The 20,958-nt window shown below is 45.8% G+C and overlaps 1 protein-coding gene across 1 annotated transcript in view; it reads right to left on the bottom strand.

Moving 5' to 3' along the window:
* Positions 1-366: 366 nt before the first annotated feature.
* ERBB2 (erb-b2 receptor tyrosine kinase 2) overlaps positions 367-20,958 on the bottom strand; it is a 63,404-nt gene continuing 42,812 nt past the window's right edge. Inside the window, exons 9-27 of the mRNA XM_030221972.1 lie at positions 20,351-20,477; positions 17,769-17,842; positions 17,070-17,160; positions 15,556-15,758; positions 10,885-11,017; positions 8,869-8,959; positions 8,278-8,435; positions 8,092-8,139; positions 6,365-6,503; positions 5,488-5,610; positions 5,298-5,396; positions 4,846-5,031; positions 4,209-4,364; positions 4,013-4,088; positions 3,755-3,901; positions 3,396-3,493; positions 2,906-3,064; positions 2,308-2,587; positions 367-1,091 (exon numbers count right to left, since the gene is read on the bottom strand). Of these exons, the coding sequence (XP_030077832.1) occupies positions 697-1,091; positions 2,308-2,587; positions 2,906-3,064; positions 3,396-3,493; positions 3,755-3,901; positions 4,013-4,088; positions 4,209-4,364; positions 4,846-5,031; positions 5,298-5,396; positions 5,488-5,610; positions 6,365-6,503; positions 8,092-8,139; positions 8,278-8,435; positions 8,869-8,959; positions 10,885-11,017; positions 15,556-15,758; positions 17,070-17,160; positions 17,769-17,842; positions 20,351-20,477 (2,783 nt within the window). The 3' untranslated portion in view covers positions 367-696. The remainder of the gene's footprint in view (positions 1,092-2,307; positions 2,588-2,905; positions 3,065-3,395; positions 3,494-3,754; positions 3,902-4,012; positions 4,089-4,208; positions 4,365-4,845; positions 5,032-5,297; positions 5,397-5,487; positions 5,611-6,364; positions 6,504-8,091; positions 8,140-8,277; positions 8,436-8,868; positions 8,960-10,884; positions 11,018-15,555; positions 15,759-17,069; positions 17,161-17,768; positions 17,843-20,350; positions 20,478-20,958) is intronic.

The raw sequence follows: 20,958 nt of genomic DNA, 5'->3' as shown, positions 1-20,958 counted from the left end.
GCCTCAAGACATTATGCTTTGTAGCTGGGATAGACTTTGAGGAGAAGCTACGTGGATGCTTGCACCTTTCTGCAGTCCTTCCTCTGTCCAGCTGGAACTTGCTTTTGATATCACATGGTTGTGCAGGAGAAGTGAGCTACAAGTTTGTACTGCTACAGTCCTGCTCATGCTGGGTGTTTCCCGTTTTTCCTTCTTCCCTAAGGTCAGGCACTTAAAGCTATGCAGAGACCCCTTTTGCTCCAGCCCCTGCTGGGAATGGAATCATTTTCTTTGTGCCTGTGGTTCCCATGAGTCAGCGGCCCACCTCCTGGGAGCTGAATTCTGCTCTTCCTGGTACTCCTTCCTTGCTCCTCAAACCTCTGTGGATTTTTTTTCCAGTGAAAGAAATTGATTTTCTAGTGGTCAGAGGATGTTGTAGTGACTGGACCCCCTGCACCTCATGACTGCTATCATCAGCCCTAAGATGCATACAAATACTTGACCTATAATCGGCCAAAATTAGGGGTGTATTCCCTCTAAAGTGGGAATACAGTTGTAGGTGCACCATAAGTACAACCTAAAAGACTTGGGATGGGCCACTTTTATTTATTTTGGATCCATCTGTGATTTTCTACTAGAAAGGTCAGTCATCCAAGCCTAACATTAGCTTCAAGCTGCCATTAATTCAGGTTTTTGTTCCTTTTTTAAAGCAAGTTTCTAGTGTCTCCCATACACCGGGGGCCCCAGTACCCCATCCTTGGGTTGGCTAAGGGTCTCCGAGAGTCCCAAGTACTCTGGATTCTCTGCAGTAGGAGTAGTGAAACCGTTGGTGACAGCAGCGTACTCTGAGCTATCTTTGTTGGCAAGATCCTGGTTCCAGTAATAAGGGTTATCAAAGGCCTGCATGGAGGGGCTGCACAAAGGCAGACTCTGTGGGATCAGGTATTCAGGATTGTCCAGTGCACTCCCAAAGCCATCTTGGAACTGCGGTTTGGGCTCCTTGATCAAGCCGTTCATTCCCAGGTGTCCTTTTTGCCTCTCTAGGGTGGATAGTGAGGGTCTTTGGTGCTTGCTTGGTGTCAGAGTCTCCTCAGCGGGCTGGTTCACGTATTCTAGGAGAAAAACAAGACTTATTAACAGAAGCTGCCTTCTACTCTGAAGCTCACCATTCACTAGTCAATTAAAGAGCTCCTGCTGCCTGTCTTAAGAATGAGAAGGGCCAAGCAAACAAATAGGCAGGCGCTTCTCAAGATCTAGCATGGAATGGAAAAAAAGATGCGAATTGCCAATAGCAATGTTGAGAAAAATAATTTATTCACCACACTATTTAAAATAGGCCAGACACAGCTGCGTTTCACCCTCCTAAAGGGCTGCAGCAGGGGCTAGCATAGAACAATCCAGTGGTGCAGTAAAACCAATTCCACCACAAAATGCTGCTGCTGTTTCTCAGGAGAGGAGCTGTTTTAGTCCAGTAGGTGGAATTGGTTTTACTGCACCACTGGGTTGTTATGTGCTGCTAGCACCTGACGCAGCCCTTTAGGAGAGCGAAACGTAGCCATGTCGGGCCTATTTTAAATAATGTGGTGAATAAGTTATTTTTCTCAACATAAGAATGAGAAGGACAGCTTTTAATATACTGTGGTATTCGGATATTGCTGCCATTTCAGATTGGCTTGAAGCCATCAGAATTACACTTTTATGATTTAGCACCCAGTAGTTAGTCTCTAGGGCACTACTTGGGATTTTCAGCATATCTATATAATAAAACTCACCCTCAACGTTCTGAAGACACTTGACGTCCCTGAAGCCAAGCCACTGACGTCCCTTCCTTCATGAAGGGTTCGTGGTGGTGAAGCCACCGAAATCACCAAGTCGCTGGGCCCCGCCCTTGCGTCAAACGTGATGACGTCGAGGGCGGAGCAATGGCGTCAGTGGCTTCAGAATGAAGAAGGGATGGGGGGGGTTGGGGAGGAAAACCTTGCTAGCGCCCGTTTCATTTGCTCCAGAAACGGGCCTTTTGTACTAGTCTATAATGAATATCCATGAGAGAGATTGGCATACAGTGGAGACAGTGAGGTGTATTTTCAAAGCACTTACAAACTTCCATAGTAACCTATGGAAGTTTGTAAGTCTAAGTGCTTTGAAAATGAGCCCCAGTGTATGCCAATCTCTCTCATGAATATTCATTGTGGATATCCTGAAAACATGACTGGCTGGAGTGCCTCCAGGACCAGATTTGGAAACCAGTGCGGTAGGGGATAAGTGGCTGTGCCAGAGCTGCCCTTAACACCTAATTAAGATCACATCTTCCTTTCACAAGTGCAGTACCTGGGCATGGGCTGCAGGATCCATGCGTGAGAAAGCCACTGGGCTCCAGCTCATCATTGTGCTCATTATAGATGCTGGTGGGGTCGTCGCTGTAGCGCTGCAGTGTGCTGTTTTCCTGTGGTGTGGAGGCCCCCTGGAGGGACTCATCTGCCACGTAATCGCCATCTGAAAATACATCAGAATTGGCTTCTTCAGAGTGCTGGGATATAGCCCGTCCGAAATGTGGGTATTGTGAAGAGTCTTCAGCCAGCACTGCATCCACCTGTGTTTCTGTGTTGGTCTGGGGGGGAGGCAGAAGAGTGCACTTGTTAAGAAGGGATACCTCAGCTGATATATGTACACACACTACTCTGAGATATCTTGTTCATAAAGCAGCAGTTTTTATTGGTTGTGGTAGCTGTCGGATTTCTCCCATTACAGTTATGAAGAAAGATGCCTACTTCCCTCTTCCCCTCCACCAGTATATGACAAGATGCCCACAACCTCTACAGTTCAGTCATTTCTGATAGCCACAGTCATAAAGTGATCATCACAGGACCAGGGGTGAGGGAAAAGACAGGGGAGGAGGTAGAAAGAGGTGCTAGGCATTGGTGCCTACCCTAGCGGATGACAATCTGCTGCGGTTGGCTCTGTTCTCTCCCTGATGGGGAACCAAATACTCCTCGGCATCGAGCAGATCCTGCATTTCTCCCTCCTCTAGCAGGGTGCGAAAGAAGGTGCTGACACCAGGGCTGGCCAGGTCCCTCATGGCATCATTCTGTGGACAGAACAGAAATGCAAAATGCAGTAGGTCATGGATTCTGCTCCCTGATTGAGTTACGGGAACTTCATGAGCCCATGTCATGGAGGGGTGTCCTTATCCTATTCTTCACTTACATTTGAGCGAGTTGGAGACCTATAAAGCAACAGCTCTGAGTTATCTTCCATTCTTTTTCTGATTCTAAACTGGCTACTTGAACCCAGCTCATCACATTTGAGAAGCTGGATGGTATACCCTGACCGATGTGACATTCTATGCCATGCATCACGCCAATGCACTTTGGATTTCTGCTCCAGCTGGGGCTCAGGAATAACAGAAAGGGTCTCACCTGGATCACGATATAACGTGGGGGGTCCCTGGCCATGCGAGAGAACTCAGTTACCAGCTCACAAAATTTGGGTCGGCATTCAGAATCAATCATCCAGCCTATGTAATCAGAGAGAGAGAGACTATGTTACATCCACCACACTCAAGGAAATCCATGTAGACACAGTGCTGCACTGTGAAATTTGGGAAGCAGGAACTGAAGCCAGGTTTCCATGGGTCTCGGTGAATTGCTCTAACCACTAGACCCACCCTGCCCTTTAACTGCATCGAATATATAGTGAAGGAACAGGACATGATATGGTTAACAGGCAGACACCTCCACCCCCCTCCCTCCCCAGAAAGAAAATGGTCTTTCCGTACACTTCACCATGATCATGTACACATCAATGGTACAGATGGGGGGCTGAGGGAGCCGTTCTCCTTTCTCAAGGAGTTCAGGGATGTCTCGGGCAGGAATCCCATCATATGGTTTTGCACCAAAGGTCATCAGCTCCCAGACTGTCACACCTGGCAAAAGAGAAGAGGGAAGTATCAGTATTAAGCTACAGGCAAGGCATCTCCCCAAACACAACAGAATCCACTGCTAAGTGACACCCCAGCCCCAGCACTGCCACACACCATAACTCCACACGTCACTCTGATGTGTGAATCTCCGATGCAGAATGGACTCCAGTGCCATCCACTTAATGGGAACCTGGGAGAGGAAAAGAGTTAGGTGATCAGGAAAGTGCACCAAAGAACACTGCTTAGCGACTGACACAACACCCCCCCCCCCTCCCCAGCACACATGATACCTCACTGTTGGGTCACATACCTTCCCTCCATCTGCATGGTATTCTGTTTCATCAATGTCTAGGAGACGTGCCAGCCCAAAATCAGTGATCTTCACATGGTTTGGGCTCTTCACCAGAACATTCCGGGCAGCCAAGTCTCGATGCACTAATCGGGCATCTTCCAGGTAATTCATCCCCTATGATATGCCCAAAATCTGCATTAATTTCTTTTGTCACCCTGTCGGGTTGCCAATAGCCTTCTCTGCTCTCCTCCCCTCACCACTGCATCCCAACCTCGCCTTTTGCATTTTCAAGACTATTTCTCCTCCTCCCAACCCTGTTCTTGACGTTAACAAGACCCCCTCCCCAAATTCTCTGTCCTTGCTGCCTCCCAATCTCACCGTTTGCATTACTGATTCCTTTTTCCTCATCTGCCACCATTGCTGCCTTCCAGCCCTGCTCTCAACATTATTGAGACTTCCCATCCCTATCATGACCGCCTTCCAACCCTTCTTTCAGCATTAGCGATCCTCCTTCCATCTCTCATCTCTCCTGTCAATCACATTTTTCTCTGTGTTAGTTAGCTGCTTGTCTCCAAATTGTTCTCACTTGATGGGTTACCATAGTGCTCTGCCTGCTTCCTCCACCCCCTTCTCAGCACAAAGTGCCTCTTCCTACCTTGGCAATTTGCACACACCAGTTGAGCAGGTCCTGGGAACCAATGCGATCCTTGTTCTCACGGACATAGTCCAGCAAGCAGCCATAGGTCATAAGCTGAGTGACCAGCTGTACTGTGGAGGTCAGGCAGATCCCTAGGAGCCGGCAGACATATGGGCTGACCACCCCTGCCATGACATATGCTTCCTGTATATAGAAACCACTGGGGTGAGGGGCATGGATTGTCAATGTTACAGCTCACTTTGAGGCATCTTTTTGATCTAGTGATGCTACAGGACACAATGAAACATATTTACCGATGACGCCCTCCCCGGAGCCAACTAAAGAAAACAACTCTGAACAACAACACACAAATGTGCCGAACCTATAAATCTGGCTTTTGGGATCTAGCAACTGACAGATGAGGTGTGGGAAGAAGCCCGCCTCAGTGGCTATGTAGCATCTCTACTCACGTCAAGAATTTCCTTGTTGGCTTTTGCAGATGTGTTCTCTCGCAGAACTTTGATGGCTACCTGGATCTTCACATTTTCTCCATCTGGGATCCAGATGCCCTGAGGGTAAAGCAATGTCCCAGATGGGTAAGAAAGAGGTGATGTGTTGGGCCTGGTGTACTGCAGTGGTGACACACTTTGAGCGCCTTACCTTGTACACTGTGCCGAAGGCCCCTGAGCCCAGAATCTTCACTTTTTTCAGTTCTGTCTCCTTCAGGATTTTCATCTGTGCTTGATTGGGAAGGACCCCGCTGGGAGTTAGGGGCTCCACCAGCTGCAGATGACAAAGGCAGAAAAGAAGGAAGACACATTTTGCAGTGCCTGAGCAAAGAAAATCACAATGGGACCCTTCCTACCCACCTAATATCTTCCCCTAACTATACAGGTCTAGGAATCAATCATGCCTTTAAGTATAACTAACTGACTTGGATTATGTTTGTATTCATGCTCCAGTCCAGCCAAGTCACACACTGAGTGCCAGCGTGTTTCCTTTAGTGTGCCACATGTTTATAAAATTCAGCATGCACTAGTTATAACTTGTAAACTTTGTACCTCTTTCATAACTGAATCACATTCAAGGCACCCTCTAATGATTGGCACTTCCTGGCAAATGTCATAAACTCACCTCTAGTGGCGAGAGGCAAGAACTGCAAGCTAGAATGCAGAACTTGGACCCAAGATGGTAGATTTGTTGTCCACAGCCATGAGATGGCGGTTTTTAGGCCTGGGTAAGATACTAGTGAGTTTGCTGGGATGTCTGGAGCATAGGAGCTGACTCTATGGGTGCTTGAGCACCCCCAATATTGAGAAAATTCCTTGTATGTGTCCAAGGAAGGGTTATTTCCACTGGGCTTAGCACTCCTAATAATTTTGAAATGTTGGCTCTTATGGTCTGGAGCAGTTCAGTGTAGTTTCTCAATGAGGAGGCAGGGTTTATTTTACCAACAGCCTGATCCTCAAGAGAAGGAGTGTCTTCATGCTATTATGGGGCTTGTATTCCAAAGGCAGGAAGAGTGAGTGGTTATTACCTCGTGCTCCTGCAGGAGGCGCCGTAAGGTATGCTTCCTTTTTAGCTGTTTCTTCCGATTGACGCAAAAGATCAGGAGAAAAGTTAAAAGCAGCACCAGGAGAGCACCAACCACACCTGCTATGACAGATGTTACCTGACTGCAGAAAAAGAAGCATTATGAGTTAGAAAAATAAAACCATCACTTAACTACAAGACCATCAGTCCTGGCCAGGAGCAAAGAACCCATCCCATGGTAAGATAGGCCAAGGTGAGAGATGGGCATTTAATCCCTTCCTACTGCATTGTGAGGCCTGCAGTTCTGTTTTCCCCTCAGCAGCCTGAGCCATGCATGCTGGAGGTCACTGGGTTAGACATACTTGACCAGCATTCTGCTCCTTCACTCCAGTCAGTGACGGGAAACTGGGCTTCTTCCTGGCTAGTTTTCAAAGGGTATAGCTACTGAACCTTGAGAGGACACTAGATTGTCCCCTGTAAAATCAGGCCAGAGCTCTGTGAATAGTTATCTTAACCACAGTGCACACATGGGTTTGATCTAGGTGGCCAAAACTGAGTCAGCTGGGACAAGTTATGAGCATATTTTAAAAGTGGACCTCTAAACGTTTAAAGTGGAGTGGACCAGGGGTGTAGCCAGACCTCGGTAGGAGGGGGGGGGGGGGGGTCCAGAGCCCAATGTGGGGGGAGGGGCACATTTTAGCCCACCTCACCCAGCCCCCGCCCTTCCCGGACCCCCCGCCACCGCAGCCAGGTACCTTTGCTGGCGGGGGTCCCCAACTCCCACCAGCCTTGGTCTTCTGGCGCTTTTGCTGATCTGTGCTGTGAGTCCTGACTGACGTCCTGCATGCACATCCTGCACGTTGACGTGCAGGACATGCATGCAGGACGTCAGTCAGGATTCAAAGCACAGATCAGCGAACACGCCAGAGACTGGCACTGAAGAAGACCAAGGCTGGCGGGGGTTGTGGACCCCCACCGGCAAAGGTACCTGGCGGCGATGGGGGAGGGTTGGTGGCGGGAGGGGGGTCGAAAGTAGAGGGGGTCAGGGCTAAATCTGTAGGGGCCTACGCCCCTGGAATGGACACTAACTTCATAACCGCTCAAACATTCCTTTGGTCACAAGTGGTAGTTAACTGGGTCTGTTGTTCTAACTGGATTGTGGTTCATACATAAAACTTAATCAGCACTGGAATGGCAAGGGGGGCTGCAGGACAGAAGTTGGATATATGTGTCAGGGGAGGGGGCTGCAGGACATGTTGGATATATGTGTCAGGGGAGGGGGCTTCAGGACCAGGGCTTTTTTTTGAGGGGGTACTGAGTACCAGCACCTTTTCCATTGTCTGCTAAAATTAACCCACGGACCCCATGTTTTAATGAAAGGGCTCAGGCTCTACACACCAATTCTGCCTTGTCATAGATTCTGTGACGGGTTGCAGGGGGCTTGGCTATTGTGGGGTGGGTTCCTCAGTGATCACCCCACCCCTGAAGAGTGACCTAACATTTGAGTACCGGCACTTTTTTTTGCTAGGAAAAACGCACTGCGCAGGACAGAAGTTGGATTAATGTGTGAGGAGATGAGGCTGCAGGACAGAAATTGGATATATATGTTGGGGGAGAGGGCTACAGGACAGAAGTTGGATGTATGTGTTTGGGTGGGGGGAGGTTGCAGGAAAGAAGGGTTTACTGGCAGAGTTCTGTGTGTATATGTCCGGGGTGGGGGGGGGGGTGTACCTGGGTTTTTGATCAATTGGACAGCCATCTTCATTCTGAACTGTACACCTGCAACAGAGAGACAAAACTCCTAATGTGAATGAGACATTTCCTTAGACATGTCCATAAGCCCCTCTCTGGAGCAGTATCACTGTATATATGGCAGTGTTAGGCCATCTCATTCTGAGGTCAATCAGTACTGCTTACGAATGTGTGCAGTTTGTTGGGCACAGCTGGCAGATACCCTCTTCATCTGCATACTTCCAAATGGGCACAAAGGAATCTCCCTTCACCCCGCTTGGGCACTTCTCCACGCAGAAAGAGCCATCCTTGTAATGAGCACATGCCTTGCACTCGTCTGCGCCCTGTGTCATCACCAGAGAAAATGTTAGCAGTCCTTCAGCATGCCAGGTACATGCAATGCCTGTCATACCTCACCCCTATACTAATCATAGGCATGAAGGAGTTTAGAACACCAGGCTGATATCCAGGGAAGCCTGAGTCAAATCCTGCTGCTGCTCCTTTTGATCATGCGAAAATCTCTTAACTCTCTATTGCCAAAGCTAGATTGTAAGGTACAGGGAATATACCTAATGTACCTGAATCTAGCTCTTCTTGAGCTACTACTGGAAAGCTATGAGCTAAATCTAAATAATTAAAAATAATATCACCTTTCACCCAATGTGTAGCGTCAGTAATACACCAAAACATGATACACCTAGGGCTCTGATTACTTTCCATATATATTCTGCTCCCTCCCTCCACATACTCATTCTTCACACGTGAGCTGGTCCTTACCGGTCCCAGGCAAGTCTCTGTGTTGTTCTGAGGGAAGCATTCGGCATGACAGGGTATGCATCTGCTTCCATTCACATGCTCCCGCAGGTCCCTACAAGAAGTGAAATGAGACACAGGACAATCAGTTGTTGTTATGTCCCCTCCCAGTGGCATCTCCTGCCAACTGACTCAGGGGAAGAATGGGATGTGAGGGATGGCCACCTATCTCTTTCCTGCAGAGAGGTAGGTGCTGTGCATTTCCATGAGGAAAGTGTGTGGCTCAAGTCATGGGTTAGAGCTTCTGTTCCCTGGGTCAGCTCCGGCTGAGGATATAAAAGTTCAGTGTTGGGAGAGGGAGGTTTGTGTGCCCATTGCATGAAATGACACCTGGATCAGGGGCTAATGGTTGTCAAGTACCAAGGTGCAGATGATCTGAAGTCCCGCGCTATTCATACAGCGCTCTACAATTAACGCCCCTATGATCAGAGCTAATAGCATGCAAATTTAGGCACGCTATTAGCTCTGATCATAGGGGTACTTCTGCGGGAGCCTGGGTATGGGCCCAAGGCACAATCCTCCCGCAGAAGTTGTTTGACAGGTCCAGGCTGTCAATAAAAATAGCCTGGACTTGTCAAACAGTAGAAGAGGTTTGACAGATCCGGGATTTTCTCCTGAACCTGTCAAACCTAAGCCTGCCCCTCCCCAACACAATGCCTGGAGGTCTGGTGAACCTCCAGGCCCCCCCCCCCCCCACACCCCCAAACACTAAAAAGACCTGGTGGTCCAGTAAGACTGCTAGTCCCCACCCCCAACACTAACAAGACCCTGGATGTCCAGTGGAACCACTAGCCCTCCCCCATGGCCTACCTCAAAGTTGGAGGAGGGAGGGACTAGCATTCCCTCACTCCTCTGTGGGTGCCTCCTCAAAATGGCGGCACCCTGCTCAGTGCATCCTGGGATGTGTTGGGTGGGGTTTTAATTAAGCCACCATTTTGAGGAAGCAACTGCAGAAAAAGGAGGGAGTGCTAGTTCCTCCCTCCTTCAACTGCGAGGTAGGCTGTTGGGGGGGGGGGGTGAAGGTGCAGAGGGCTAGCGGCCCCACTGGACCACCAGGGTCTTCCTAGTGTTGGGAGCAAGGGGCTGGAAGTCTACTTAGGTTTGACAGGTCCACGAGAAAATCCCAGACCTGTCAAACCTCTTGGTCTCCCCATTCCTCCAAGCTGGCGTAGGGTTTGCAGCGGGAGCAGTGTCCTTGTGTGGCGTGCTGCCTGCTGATCATGAGGGTGGAATGCGGGAGACCCTCATTTGCATGCATTTGCATACAATTAGCAGTCAGAGCCAGTGAGCGCGGTTTCACACGCTCGCTGGCTCTGATCCTAGGGCGCAAGCAAACGCAGGTGCTAGTCTGGCACTAATGGCCTCCAGCGCCCATGTTTGCTTCTGATCATCTGATCACAAGAGAATAAGATTACATGTCTGCCAGCCAGAGTGGACGCTGCAAAGGAACACATTTTTAAAAACATATATTTTTGTGTGTGAAAGGAGGGAGGGGGATATCTAATAGGGGACAAAATCCTTGGATAGTGTGAATGAAGGCTTACTGTGCCAGATCCCATCTTGGTTCCAGCCAAGCTAGGAGAAAACAGGAAAAGAAAAAGAAAAAAAACTATGGGATTAAAAAACAAAAGGTCACCATATCACGAGCCAGACAAGATCCTTAGAGCCTCATGGAATGATAACTCTCAGACTGGATCCTGAGATACACAGTAGCTGAGCTCTACTTGGAAGTTTCTTTTGCTTGGAATCCAAGGTCCGGAGGGCTCTTGGGAATGCTTGTCCATACAGACAAGTGAAATCTAGAAAGTATTGACATTAATGCCCCATGGAAATGCACTTTAATGGAAATGGGATTTTAAATGAAGGGATATTTGTAGCCACTGCTTGTCTGCTGCATTTTGGTGTCTATGTGCAGCTGTAGCCCCCTTCCATGGACAGAATGCAGACAGGTTTGTGGTAGCATCCCCTTCAGAGCCTTACCCTTCCAGAACATTGCAGGACTCAACACACTGCTGTCCCCGCAGGTAACGGTCACATTTAACACACTGGGTGGGCCCAGGACCCCAGCACTGGCCATGAGCACACAAATAAAAGCAGGATAGGCCCTCGCTCACTGCCGGAAGCAGAAAAAACAACTGCTGTTAGAGACACAGGCCAAGATATGCCAAAACTTCCTGCCTCAACCTCAGATCTGTCACTGAAAGACTCATGCACTCATTCCTCCCATCACAGACCTCGCACACTGCAACGGAGTCTCACTCATTCCTCCCATCACCGACCTTGCACACTGCAATGGAGTCTCACTCATTCCTCCCATCACCGACCTCGCACACTGCAACGGAGTCTCTCTCATTCCTCCCTCCCATCACCGACCTCGCACATTGCAACGGAGTCTCACTCATTCCTCCCATCACCGACCTCACACATTGCAACGGAGTCTCTCTCATTCCTCCCATCACCGACCTCGCACATTGCAACAGAGTCTCACTCATTCCTCCCACCAGTGTTGTATACTAAGTTAAAGAAACTAGTTACTGTACTTAAGTAAAATTTTTGTCACTTTTACTTGTAAAGAAGTACAGGATAACATTTGCCACTTTTACTGAAGTAATAATTTTGCCAGTATTTACTACTTTTACTCAGTTACATCTGATGCTTGCAGTTAAAAGTAAAAGCGGAAGTGAGATGCAAATGACGATTCCTCAGTAATCCCAATTGTGCAAACTTTTATCCTAGGTCAGTTGGATTATTGTAACAGTATTTATTTAGGCTGTTCCAAATTCTTACTGAAAGAAGTTCAAAGTATTCAGAACACGACAGCTCGATTAATCTTATGGAGCTCATAAAAATGAGAGAGTTAACACCCATCTTGCAAATATTGTATTGGCTTCCAGTGAAAGCTCACATTCAGCTTAAATTGTGCATCATGGTTTTTAATATACTATATGGTAATATTCCATTTTATATTTATTTATTTGTTGCATTTGTATCCCACATTTTCCCACCTGTTTGCAGGCTCAATGTGGCTTACATTATGCTGTAGTGGCGATCGCCATGTCCGGGATGAGAAATACAACGTGATATTGTACAGAGTTCATAAGTGACAGAGTAGACTAAGCATTCAAGTATAAAGAGTTCAATTCCAGATTAAGAAATAAAGTGGAATTGCGTTAAAGTTCCTTGGTGTCAGAGTAAGTGAAGCAGTTAAGTGTGGAGAGTTCGGTTTAGTCCAGTTCCGGTGTAGTTTCGTTGTCTGGTATTTAAGTAGGGTCATTGTGGTATGCCTTATTGAACAGGTTGGTTTTTAATGGTTTTCGGAAGTTTGTTACGTCGTGTATTGTTTTTATTGCGTTTGGTAGTGTATTCCATAGTTGGGTGCTTATGTATGAGAAGTTGGATGCATATGTTGATTTATATATGCTACAACTGATTACCAATCAGATCAGCTACAGCTAGGAAGCCACTGTTGTTACAATTTCCTAGATTAAAGCATAGGGCCTCTTTATTTTATACAACAATGCAATCCAATACTACTATTTCTTGTAGTTCTACTCAACACGTATGGGAATTAGATCTCAATGACTCATTATCAGATACTCAATGATCTCATGTTTGGTTGACTGGCCCATGAGCCTCTTTATCAGCTGCTTTAATACAATCTCTTTGCTTTATGTATTTTTTTGTTACATTTGTACCCTGCGCTTTCCCACTCATGGCAGGCTCAATGCGGCTTACATGGGGCAATGGAGGGTTAAGTGACTTGCCCAGAGTCACAAGGAGCTGCCTGTGCCTGAAGTGGGAATCGAACTCAGTTCCTCAGGACCAAAGTCCACCACCCTAACCACTAGGCCACTCCTCCACTGTTGCTACTATTTGAGATTCTACATGGAATGTTGCTATTCCACTAGCAACATCGGCCCTTGCAGATCACCAATGTGGCCGCGCAGGCTTCTGCTTCTGTGAGTCTGACGTCCTGCACGTACGTGCAGGACGTCAGACTCACAGAAACAGAAGCCTGCGCAGCCTTCTACATGGAATGTTGCTAGTGGAATAGCAACATTCCATGTAGAATCTCCAATAGTAGCAACATTCCATGTAGAATCTCCAATAGTATCTATTTTATTTTTGTTACATTTGTACCCCGCGCTTTCCCACTCATGGCAGGCTCAATGCGGCTTACATGGGGCAATGGAGGGTTAAGTGACTTGCCCAGAGTCACAAGGAGCTGCCTGTGCCTGAAGTGGGAATCGAACTCAGTTCCTCAGGACCAAAGTCCACCACCCTAACCACTAGGCCACTCCTCCACATGTATCATAGGGCCCTTTGGACACCTAGAAAGAGTAAGTTGTCTGGTTCCTCAAATTGTGACCGATGTTGGTCATGCAAAAAATACACTGGAACTCTTATGCATCTTTTACTAGAATGCCCTAATTTAGTTATATTTTGGTCAGATGTCTGGGATAAGCTGAAAGAGATTTTTGGTTTCCAAGAATCTTTTTTACCAAAATATATCATCTGGAAGTCCGTTTGTATTCCATTCTGTCTTTCAGATGATGATAAAGTATTGTTTGATTTTCTAATATCTGTTGCTCAGAAAAATTAATAATCTCGCATTGGAAAGACAACTCTGAAGTAAATGTTTATCTTTGGTGGAACTGGATTTTATTATAGAAAAAATATGAACAGTCTAATTATTACTTATTCCTCGCTTGGTCCTCCAGCTGGCCTTAAGAAATGGAAAACTTTAAATCTTTTTCTCTCTTCTATTACTTAGCCATATAGTGTTGCTATAAAACTCAGCTTTGTTTATTATATATTGTATATGTTTTTTCTGTTTTGAAAATGTTTATTGTATTTTTAAAAAAATTCAATACAAATAATTTTTAAAAAACCCAATTTCCTAGTCCAAAGGGCCTTTGTTTGAAAACTGCTTTTTCAGCTAGCTTTGCTTATCTTGCTGCACATGTATGGAATGCCCTTCCCATTCAAATAAGAACAATTATAAAATAAGATCTTTTCAGAAAAACAATTGAAGGCTTTTCTTTTGAACTAATTTTTAACTTATGTTTTTATCTGATTAAATTGCCTTTCTCCAGAGACTATCTGGTCTTCTTATCTTGCAATCTGCATTGTGGAAAATAAGAGAATGTTGGTTTGGATTGGAACAGCAAAACTGGGAATAGGATTTTGCTATTGCAAACCTTGTTACACAAACAGTGCATCATCTCATCTTAAATTTTGCTGTCAAGTGAATACAGCCTATGAGAACAGTGGAGTTGCCTGTGTTTTTTTAACTGGTTAGTGGCTTCCAGGCTCCAGCCAAACAGAACAGGGATGAGTTGGGTCCCTTTAAAGTAGAGATGAAGTTGGTGAACAGACGTATGTCTCTACCACAACAGTTTGCTCATCATCCCATTGGAAATTTTATATTGGGGTAACTGTCCACTTAATTAATAAAGTGTTTAGGGAGGAAGCCTGCTTGTCTGGCCTTAAGTCTGAAGGGTTCCCACACATTTGACGTTCTTGCCTCAGTTCTCGAAGACATTCAAACAGTTTGTCATCAGATGAAAAATTCTTAGAACAGAAAATTACACCAACTTTATGAAAGCCTTCTTTGTAACTGGACAGCATGGTGATGATAACGAAGATAAAGTTGAAGATGCAAGCATAGGAGCCAACTTTTCAAAATTATTGGGGGTGCTAAGCCCAATGAAAATAACCCCTCCCTGGACACATACAAGGAATTTTCTCAATATTGGGAGTGCTCAAGCACCCACAGCACCCACAGAGTCGGCTCCAATGGATGCAAGTGATGAACTCGACAGCACTACTTCTAATGCAGATGATAAAGTATTCTTTGCTGTACAGAAGTCAAGTGTTTCAGGGATTCCCTTGATCAAAACCTGCAAACCCAGCTGGAAGACATCAGTAATATTGTAACCTGGCATGATCTGAAGGAACTTTTTATCAGAGTCAACAATCCTCGTTCTGCTAGTTCAGTTGTTGAACCTTTTCACTTGTGCTGGATGTACACACTCGCATGAGTTACAGTCATTTTCAAAATGGACTGAATTGTAGAGCAATAAAGTTGTTGAGATAAAAATATTAACAATAGTTGCATTCATTGTAGTTTTGGTACTTTTACTCAAAAAGTATAATATTAGGCAATAACTTTTTTTGCTTTCACTTAAATACATTTTTTAATGTGTTCTTCCTGTACTTTTACTTAAGTAAAAATAAATGAATATTTTAATACTTAAGTACTTTGACCAACACTGCCTCCCACCGCTGACCTCACACACTGCGATGGAGTCTCACTCATTCCTCCCATCACTGACCTCACACTGCGATACAGTCTCACTCATTCCTCCTTATCACTTACCTCACACCTCATGATGGAATCTCACTCATTCCTTCCTTAACTGTGTCATTTTACTAGAAATGTTTTGAAAACTATGATAAGACAAACAGCTAGTCTGTCTTATCATAGTTTTCAAAAAGTGTCTAGTAAAATTAGAAATGATAGCATCCCCAATCTCAATCATTTTAAATTCAGTCAACAGTACAATTCTGAAATGTCATGTGATCAACCCTTTGTCAATTAGAGGGAAACAAGGCCAGTCTCAGCCCTTCTTGCAGCTGGCACCTTACCACATGTATCTGTGGGTTTGTTGGCTGATGCCAGTAGCTCCTGGCGCGAGTTCTTGAAGATTTCTGTTTTCCAGGGCACCGTATCAATGAAGCACAGGTTGGAGTTCTGGTGAATGTCCACCATGCCACTGCTGATCTCTGCCAGGGAGCGGAAGCCGAGGGATGTGATGTGAAGGTTGTGTAGGGTCAAGGAGTAGACACCACTGAAAAAAGATGGCCGACCTCAAACCCAGCCTGAATGAAGGGCCCAAAGCAGTGGGCTGTGAATTCCTATTCTATACATACAATATCACCAATTTCTAGAGTGAAAAACTCACAACCCCATATGCTGATATCTTAAGGCAGTACTTCTCAACACAGTCCTTAGGGCACACCCAACCAGTGAGGCTTTCAGGCTGTCCACAATGAATATGCATGAGAGATATTGGCATACCTAGGAGGTAGTGCATGCAAATCTATCTGATACATATTCATTGTGGAGAGCCTGAAAGCCTCACTGGTTGGGTGTGCCCCAAGGCCTGGGTTGATAACATTGTCCTAAAGTTCTGAATAGAGAGCTGCATGGGAATGGGGATTGCAGGAATCTTGCGGAACCCATGAGATTCCTGCAGGGATAGAAGAAGTTGCTTTGGGATTCTTGTGAGGATGAAAGAAGTTGCTGCAGGAGTGTAGTCAAGATCCCTGGCAATGCCAGAATGAGACTTGGAATGCACTAAGCAAGGCAACTGAAGCTGCAGAATGAGGCTTGGAAAGCAATGAGAGAAGCAACTGGAGTGCCATAATGAGAGTTGGAATGCCAAGAGCAGCAGTCAGAACACCAGACTTAGGCTTGGAACATTCATTGGTTGAATAGCGAATACCACCCAAAAAAAAACATGAGAGGTTGTTGGGGTCAGGAGGAAATGGAGGGCTAGGAGAAAGTAATAAGGTTGACTCCTGCAGGTATGGGTGGATATGAATCAGATTCCAGTGGGGAGGAGTGAAATTTCTGTCCCTATGCAATTCTCTAGAAATGAAGGAACTTTTGTAATACTACAAGTCATGGATTTCAGTGGAAAAAGGAAATCACATATTAAAAGGAGCAGACTCTGCCAGTCCCGGGTCTGCATGATACAACAGCATGCATACAATGGAGCAAATGCAGGGTGTAAACCAGACCGTCTGGGTTTTGCTTCACTGCATCTCTGGACTTGCAGATACAGTTTCTCAAGAAAGGATTCATAGATGGGGCAAAACTAGAACTGTGTGAGCTTGTTAGGGTTGATGCGGAACGGGTAAGACCAGGGCTGGATTAGAATCTATTTTCTGAAATACAGCTCTGTGATTAGTCTAAAGTGAAACATTCCAGAGTCCTGAAGCATTTTTATGCTGTTGGGTTCAGTATGTGACAGATCTCACATTCTTAAACATGGACATGCAACTGGTCAGTTGGCTTCTCTGGGTGTATGGTGATTGAATGGTGTTCAGTGACCTCCTTTTTCATGCCTGGGAGAGGACTTGAAGAAGGTACGTACTTGTGAAGCACTCTGCCCCGGATGACCTGGAGGTTCTCAAACACACTCAAGTCTGTCAGGTTCTCTGGCCAGAAGTCGATATATAAGTAACCTGAAAAAGATCAGAGCCAGGCCACGAAGTTAAGGGAGCAGCTACAACTTTTCTGAGGGAGACACAAGGGTCTGTTCTTATATTTAATTCTCAAAATATATCAATAGGAAATTAAACAAATAAACTTATACCTCCCAATCCAATTACATATATTTAAGGTATATTTTCCAAAAACAATATTACCAAATTATGCCTAAAACTATTAAATCATAAATATATTTAATTCAACATTTAGCATCTTTGATCTTTGTGCTAGCAAGATTAACTACTACTTTAAAAAAATAAGAGTTAAATTCCCCCCCCCCCCCCCCCAAAAAAAAGAGATCAAACCTTCCAATTGGACTTCGAACATGAACAGAGTAGGCGTCTTCAGCTTACACAGCTGTCATGCTGAAAAGGTGAACGGCAACTCATAGGAAGACATCCCCCTACTATCCCCATCATTCATCTCATGGACTCCAGTGACATCCCCTCCTAACTATATCATTTATCTTAAAGATATTTCACTCTAAAGTATTCTAAAGTTATAAAACTCAGGCTTTGAGAAGCACTGTTCACACTGTTCTGTGCAGAGAGAAACCCTCTGTGGGGTGACGGCTAACACACACCTGTTATCTCCTTCAACGTCTTGAAGACTTGGAGGTCCTCTAGGATGAGTGGTGCAGCGCCAGTTGCAGGGTCGCTGTTGGATAATGCAATACAATAGTTACTGGGGGGGGGGGAGCACAGAAGTCCCGGTAATAGCTATAACCCCTACACTAGCTGCTGTGAGACATATAGCACATGACATCTCCTTAGTATTTCCATCCTTATCTCCATTCCCAGAGATCCGCTCTACTTGTCCCAAGCTTTCTTAAAACTTGATACTTTTTAATTAATTTGTTACTTCTTTTCTAGTTTCCTTGCATTTTCTTGATGTCTTTGTAACATAATCGCTTAAAAGATAAATTAAAAAGAAAAACTCTCAACACTTTTTTGTCTTCACCACCTCATGGAAGACTGTTCCACAGATCCTAACTCCAGGAAGAACTATTTCCTCGGACTTTTCCTGAGATTTTCATCTTTCACTCTCTTCCCATGAAATCTACAGCTCCCCTTCCTTTGAAAGAGACCCCCTCCCTGTACATTTATGCTTTGGAGATGTTTAAATGTCTACATATCTCATCTTTCCTCCAGTGTATACATGTTTAGATCTTTAAATCTGTCCCCATATGCTTTATGACAAAGACCACTGACAATGTTAGTAGCTGCCCCCTGGACCGACTCCATCCTGTTTATATCTTTTTGAAGGTACGGTATCCAGAATTCTACACAGTACTCTAAATGGCAAGGTCTCACCAGAGACTTGTACAGAGGCACTATCACGTCCTTTTTCCTGCTGGTCATTCCTCTCTCTATGCACCCAAGTATCCTTCTGGCTTTTGCTGCCACCTTAAGATCAACAGATATGATCACCCTCAGGTCCTCTTCTTTTGTGCACAGAATTTTACCCCGTATACTATATTGCTTCCTCAGGTTTCTGCAGCCCAAAGACATGGCCCAGCATTTTTTTTAACATTAAAGATTAGCTGCCAAATTCTAGACCATTCTTGATGCTTCTTTAAGTCACTCATCTTTTTTCTAACCCTCCTCGGGTATCCACCCTTGCAATGAGACAGACTGCTCCCAACAGCCCCTCTGCAGTGCCACTTCCCTCAGCTTTCTAATATTTTCTGATATATTCTCTGTGTCATTTCTCATTGTTCATTGCATTCAGCATCAGTGGTGAAGTGATAAAACAAATTAATTCAGTAAATACGAATTTGTTAGAAAGGGGAAATGGGACTTGATATACCGCCTTTCTGAGGTTTTTGCAACTACATTCAAAGCGGTTTACATATATTCAGGTAAATATTTTTGTACCAGGGGCAATGCAGGGGTGTAGCCAGACAACAGATTTTGGGTGGGCCTAGGCAAAAAGTGGCTGGGCACCAAGTCTTCTCCCTGCCCCCCCCCAAAAAAAATATCTCAGCTGGTGGGAAAATGCTTCTATCCACCTTGGCAGTCTGCAGCAGGCATGCGCTGAACACTGAGCATGCACAGGTGCCGGTATCATGGAGAGTAGCATTTTCGTTACCATCAGGGGGAAGTCTTCAGCTGGTGGAGCTTGGGATCCCCACCAGCTACCATTAAACATGTGCTACTGTTGGGTGGGCCTGAGCCCTAAGTGGACGGGCCCTGGTCCACCCAGGCCCACCTCTGGCTACGCCACTGGGGCAATGGAGGGTTAAGTGACTTGCCCAGAGTCACAAAGAGCTGCAGTGGGAGTGGTGGGTTCCACTAATGCTTGATAAAGGTGAAAAGGGATTAGAGGGCTACCTGGCTGGTAAGGCAGGTACAACTTTGGCCACCTGACTGGATAGATGACAGAGGAAAAGCAAACCTTAAATCAGGGCTTAGGAGGGTGTAACCTAGCTGTTAAGGTGGGGTACAACTCAGGCCACCTGACTGGAAGCAAAACAAACCAGAAACCCAAGGTCTGTCCTTCACACACATTAAGGCTTACAAGGGTGCAACCTGGCTTGTGGTGGGTGTAGTTCTGACTGCCTTCTTGAGCAGACTGGATGGAGCGTAGTGATATTTCTCTGCCTCATTTACTATGCTACTATGTAAGTCACACCAAGGAACCTAGAAAATGTGACCTTGACATTCCACTACTCCCCTCCCCCAGTCTCATTTGCATAAACTGACTTTCTGCTTCCAAGAGGGGACTTTAGGGTTGATCACTCATTAACGAGGAGGAAATGCTGAGCGACAGGAAGTGTGTAACAGGTCATCAGACAAACAGTATGGAAGAGAAGTAGTGGGGGGAGGAGGAGTTGTGCCTTCCTGGGACGTTTTCCCAGGTCCTTAAGCATCTCGATGGAGAAGGGAGCCCTCAGATTCAAGAGTGGTTTTCATCCATATCAGTCCTGGGGAAACTGGATTTGCTCTTGGTTCTTAAACTTTGTACAGGAGCTTCCAGTGCTGTTTTTATTATTTCTGGACAGTTCTTAGCATAATACACTATTTGGTATCGCAGCCTGCAGTCAACCTTGTTTCTAGATGTAATGTGACTGGCTGAAGAATTGCTGATCTCCCATGGCAGACTGCAGGAAGGTCTCTAACCCATCCCCCAGAACATCTCCCTTGGCAGTGATCTCTTACTCACCCCTGGAACGTCTCAGCCAGGAACACCAGGCTACCGAAGATCTTGGTACAGCCAGCAAAGTGTTGGATATTGAAAGAGTTGATCGCTCTGACCCCTTTCAGGAAGTCCACACCTAGTCCATAACAGACTGAGAAGAAATGGAAAATGGGAATCAAGGATGTGAAGCTCCCAGGAGCCACCTGGCAGCATGAGCTGGGAGTTGTACAGTCTACCATGCTGTCAATTGCCAAAAGAGCTTAAAAATGACATTTCAACTTTATTTCAAGAAAGGCTGAGCAGAGGAGGCTTCTGCTAGAACACATCATCCAAACACAGGCATGAAAGAAAAACTATCCAAGCCAACTGATTCTGTTCATTTATACACTCCCTCCCCATACCTTGGTCAAACATCCAAGGCGGTTTATAGATTATGCATTTGAAGAGGGGAGGAATTAATTGAGGCCCTGATGATCAATTTCCCCACACTGTTCCAAACAGCATTGTAAAATTAGCACCGGAATCTGAAGCCCCCCAACCCTTCCACCAGACAGAGAGGGCTGCCCCCCCCCCCCCCCCCCGGTGATCTAGCACCCCCTGAACCCTCCCCCAGTCCTCAGAACACTCCTAGC

This window comes from Microcaecilia unicolor, chromosome 12 (assembly GCF_901765095.1).
Source record: "Microcaecilia unicolor chromosome 12, aMicUni1.1, whole genome shotgun sequence".
Classification (NCBI taxonomy): Eukaryota; Metazoa; Chordata; class Amphibia; order Gymnophiona; family Siphonopidae; genus Microcaecilia; species Microcaecilia unicolor.
This window is presented reverse-complemented; position numbering and strand designations above follow the sequence as displayed.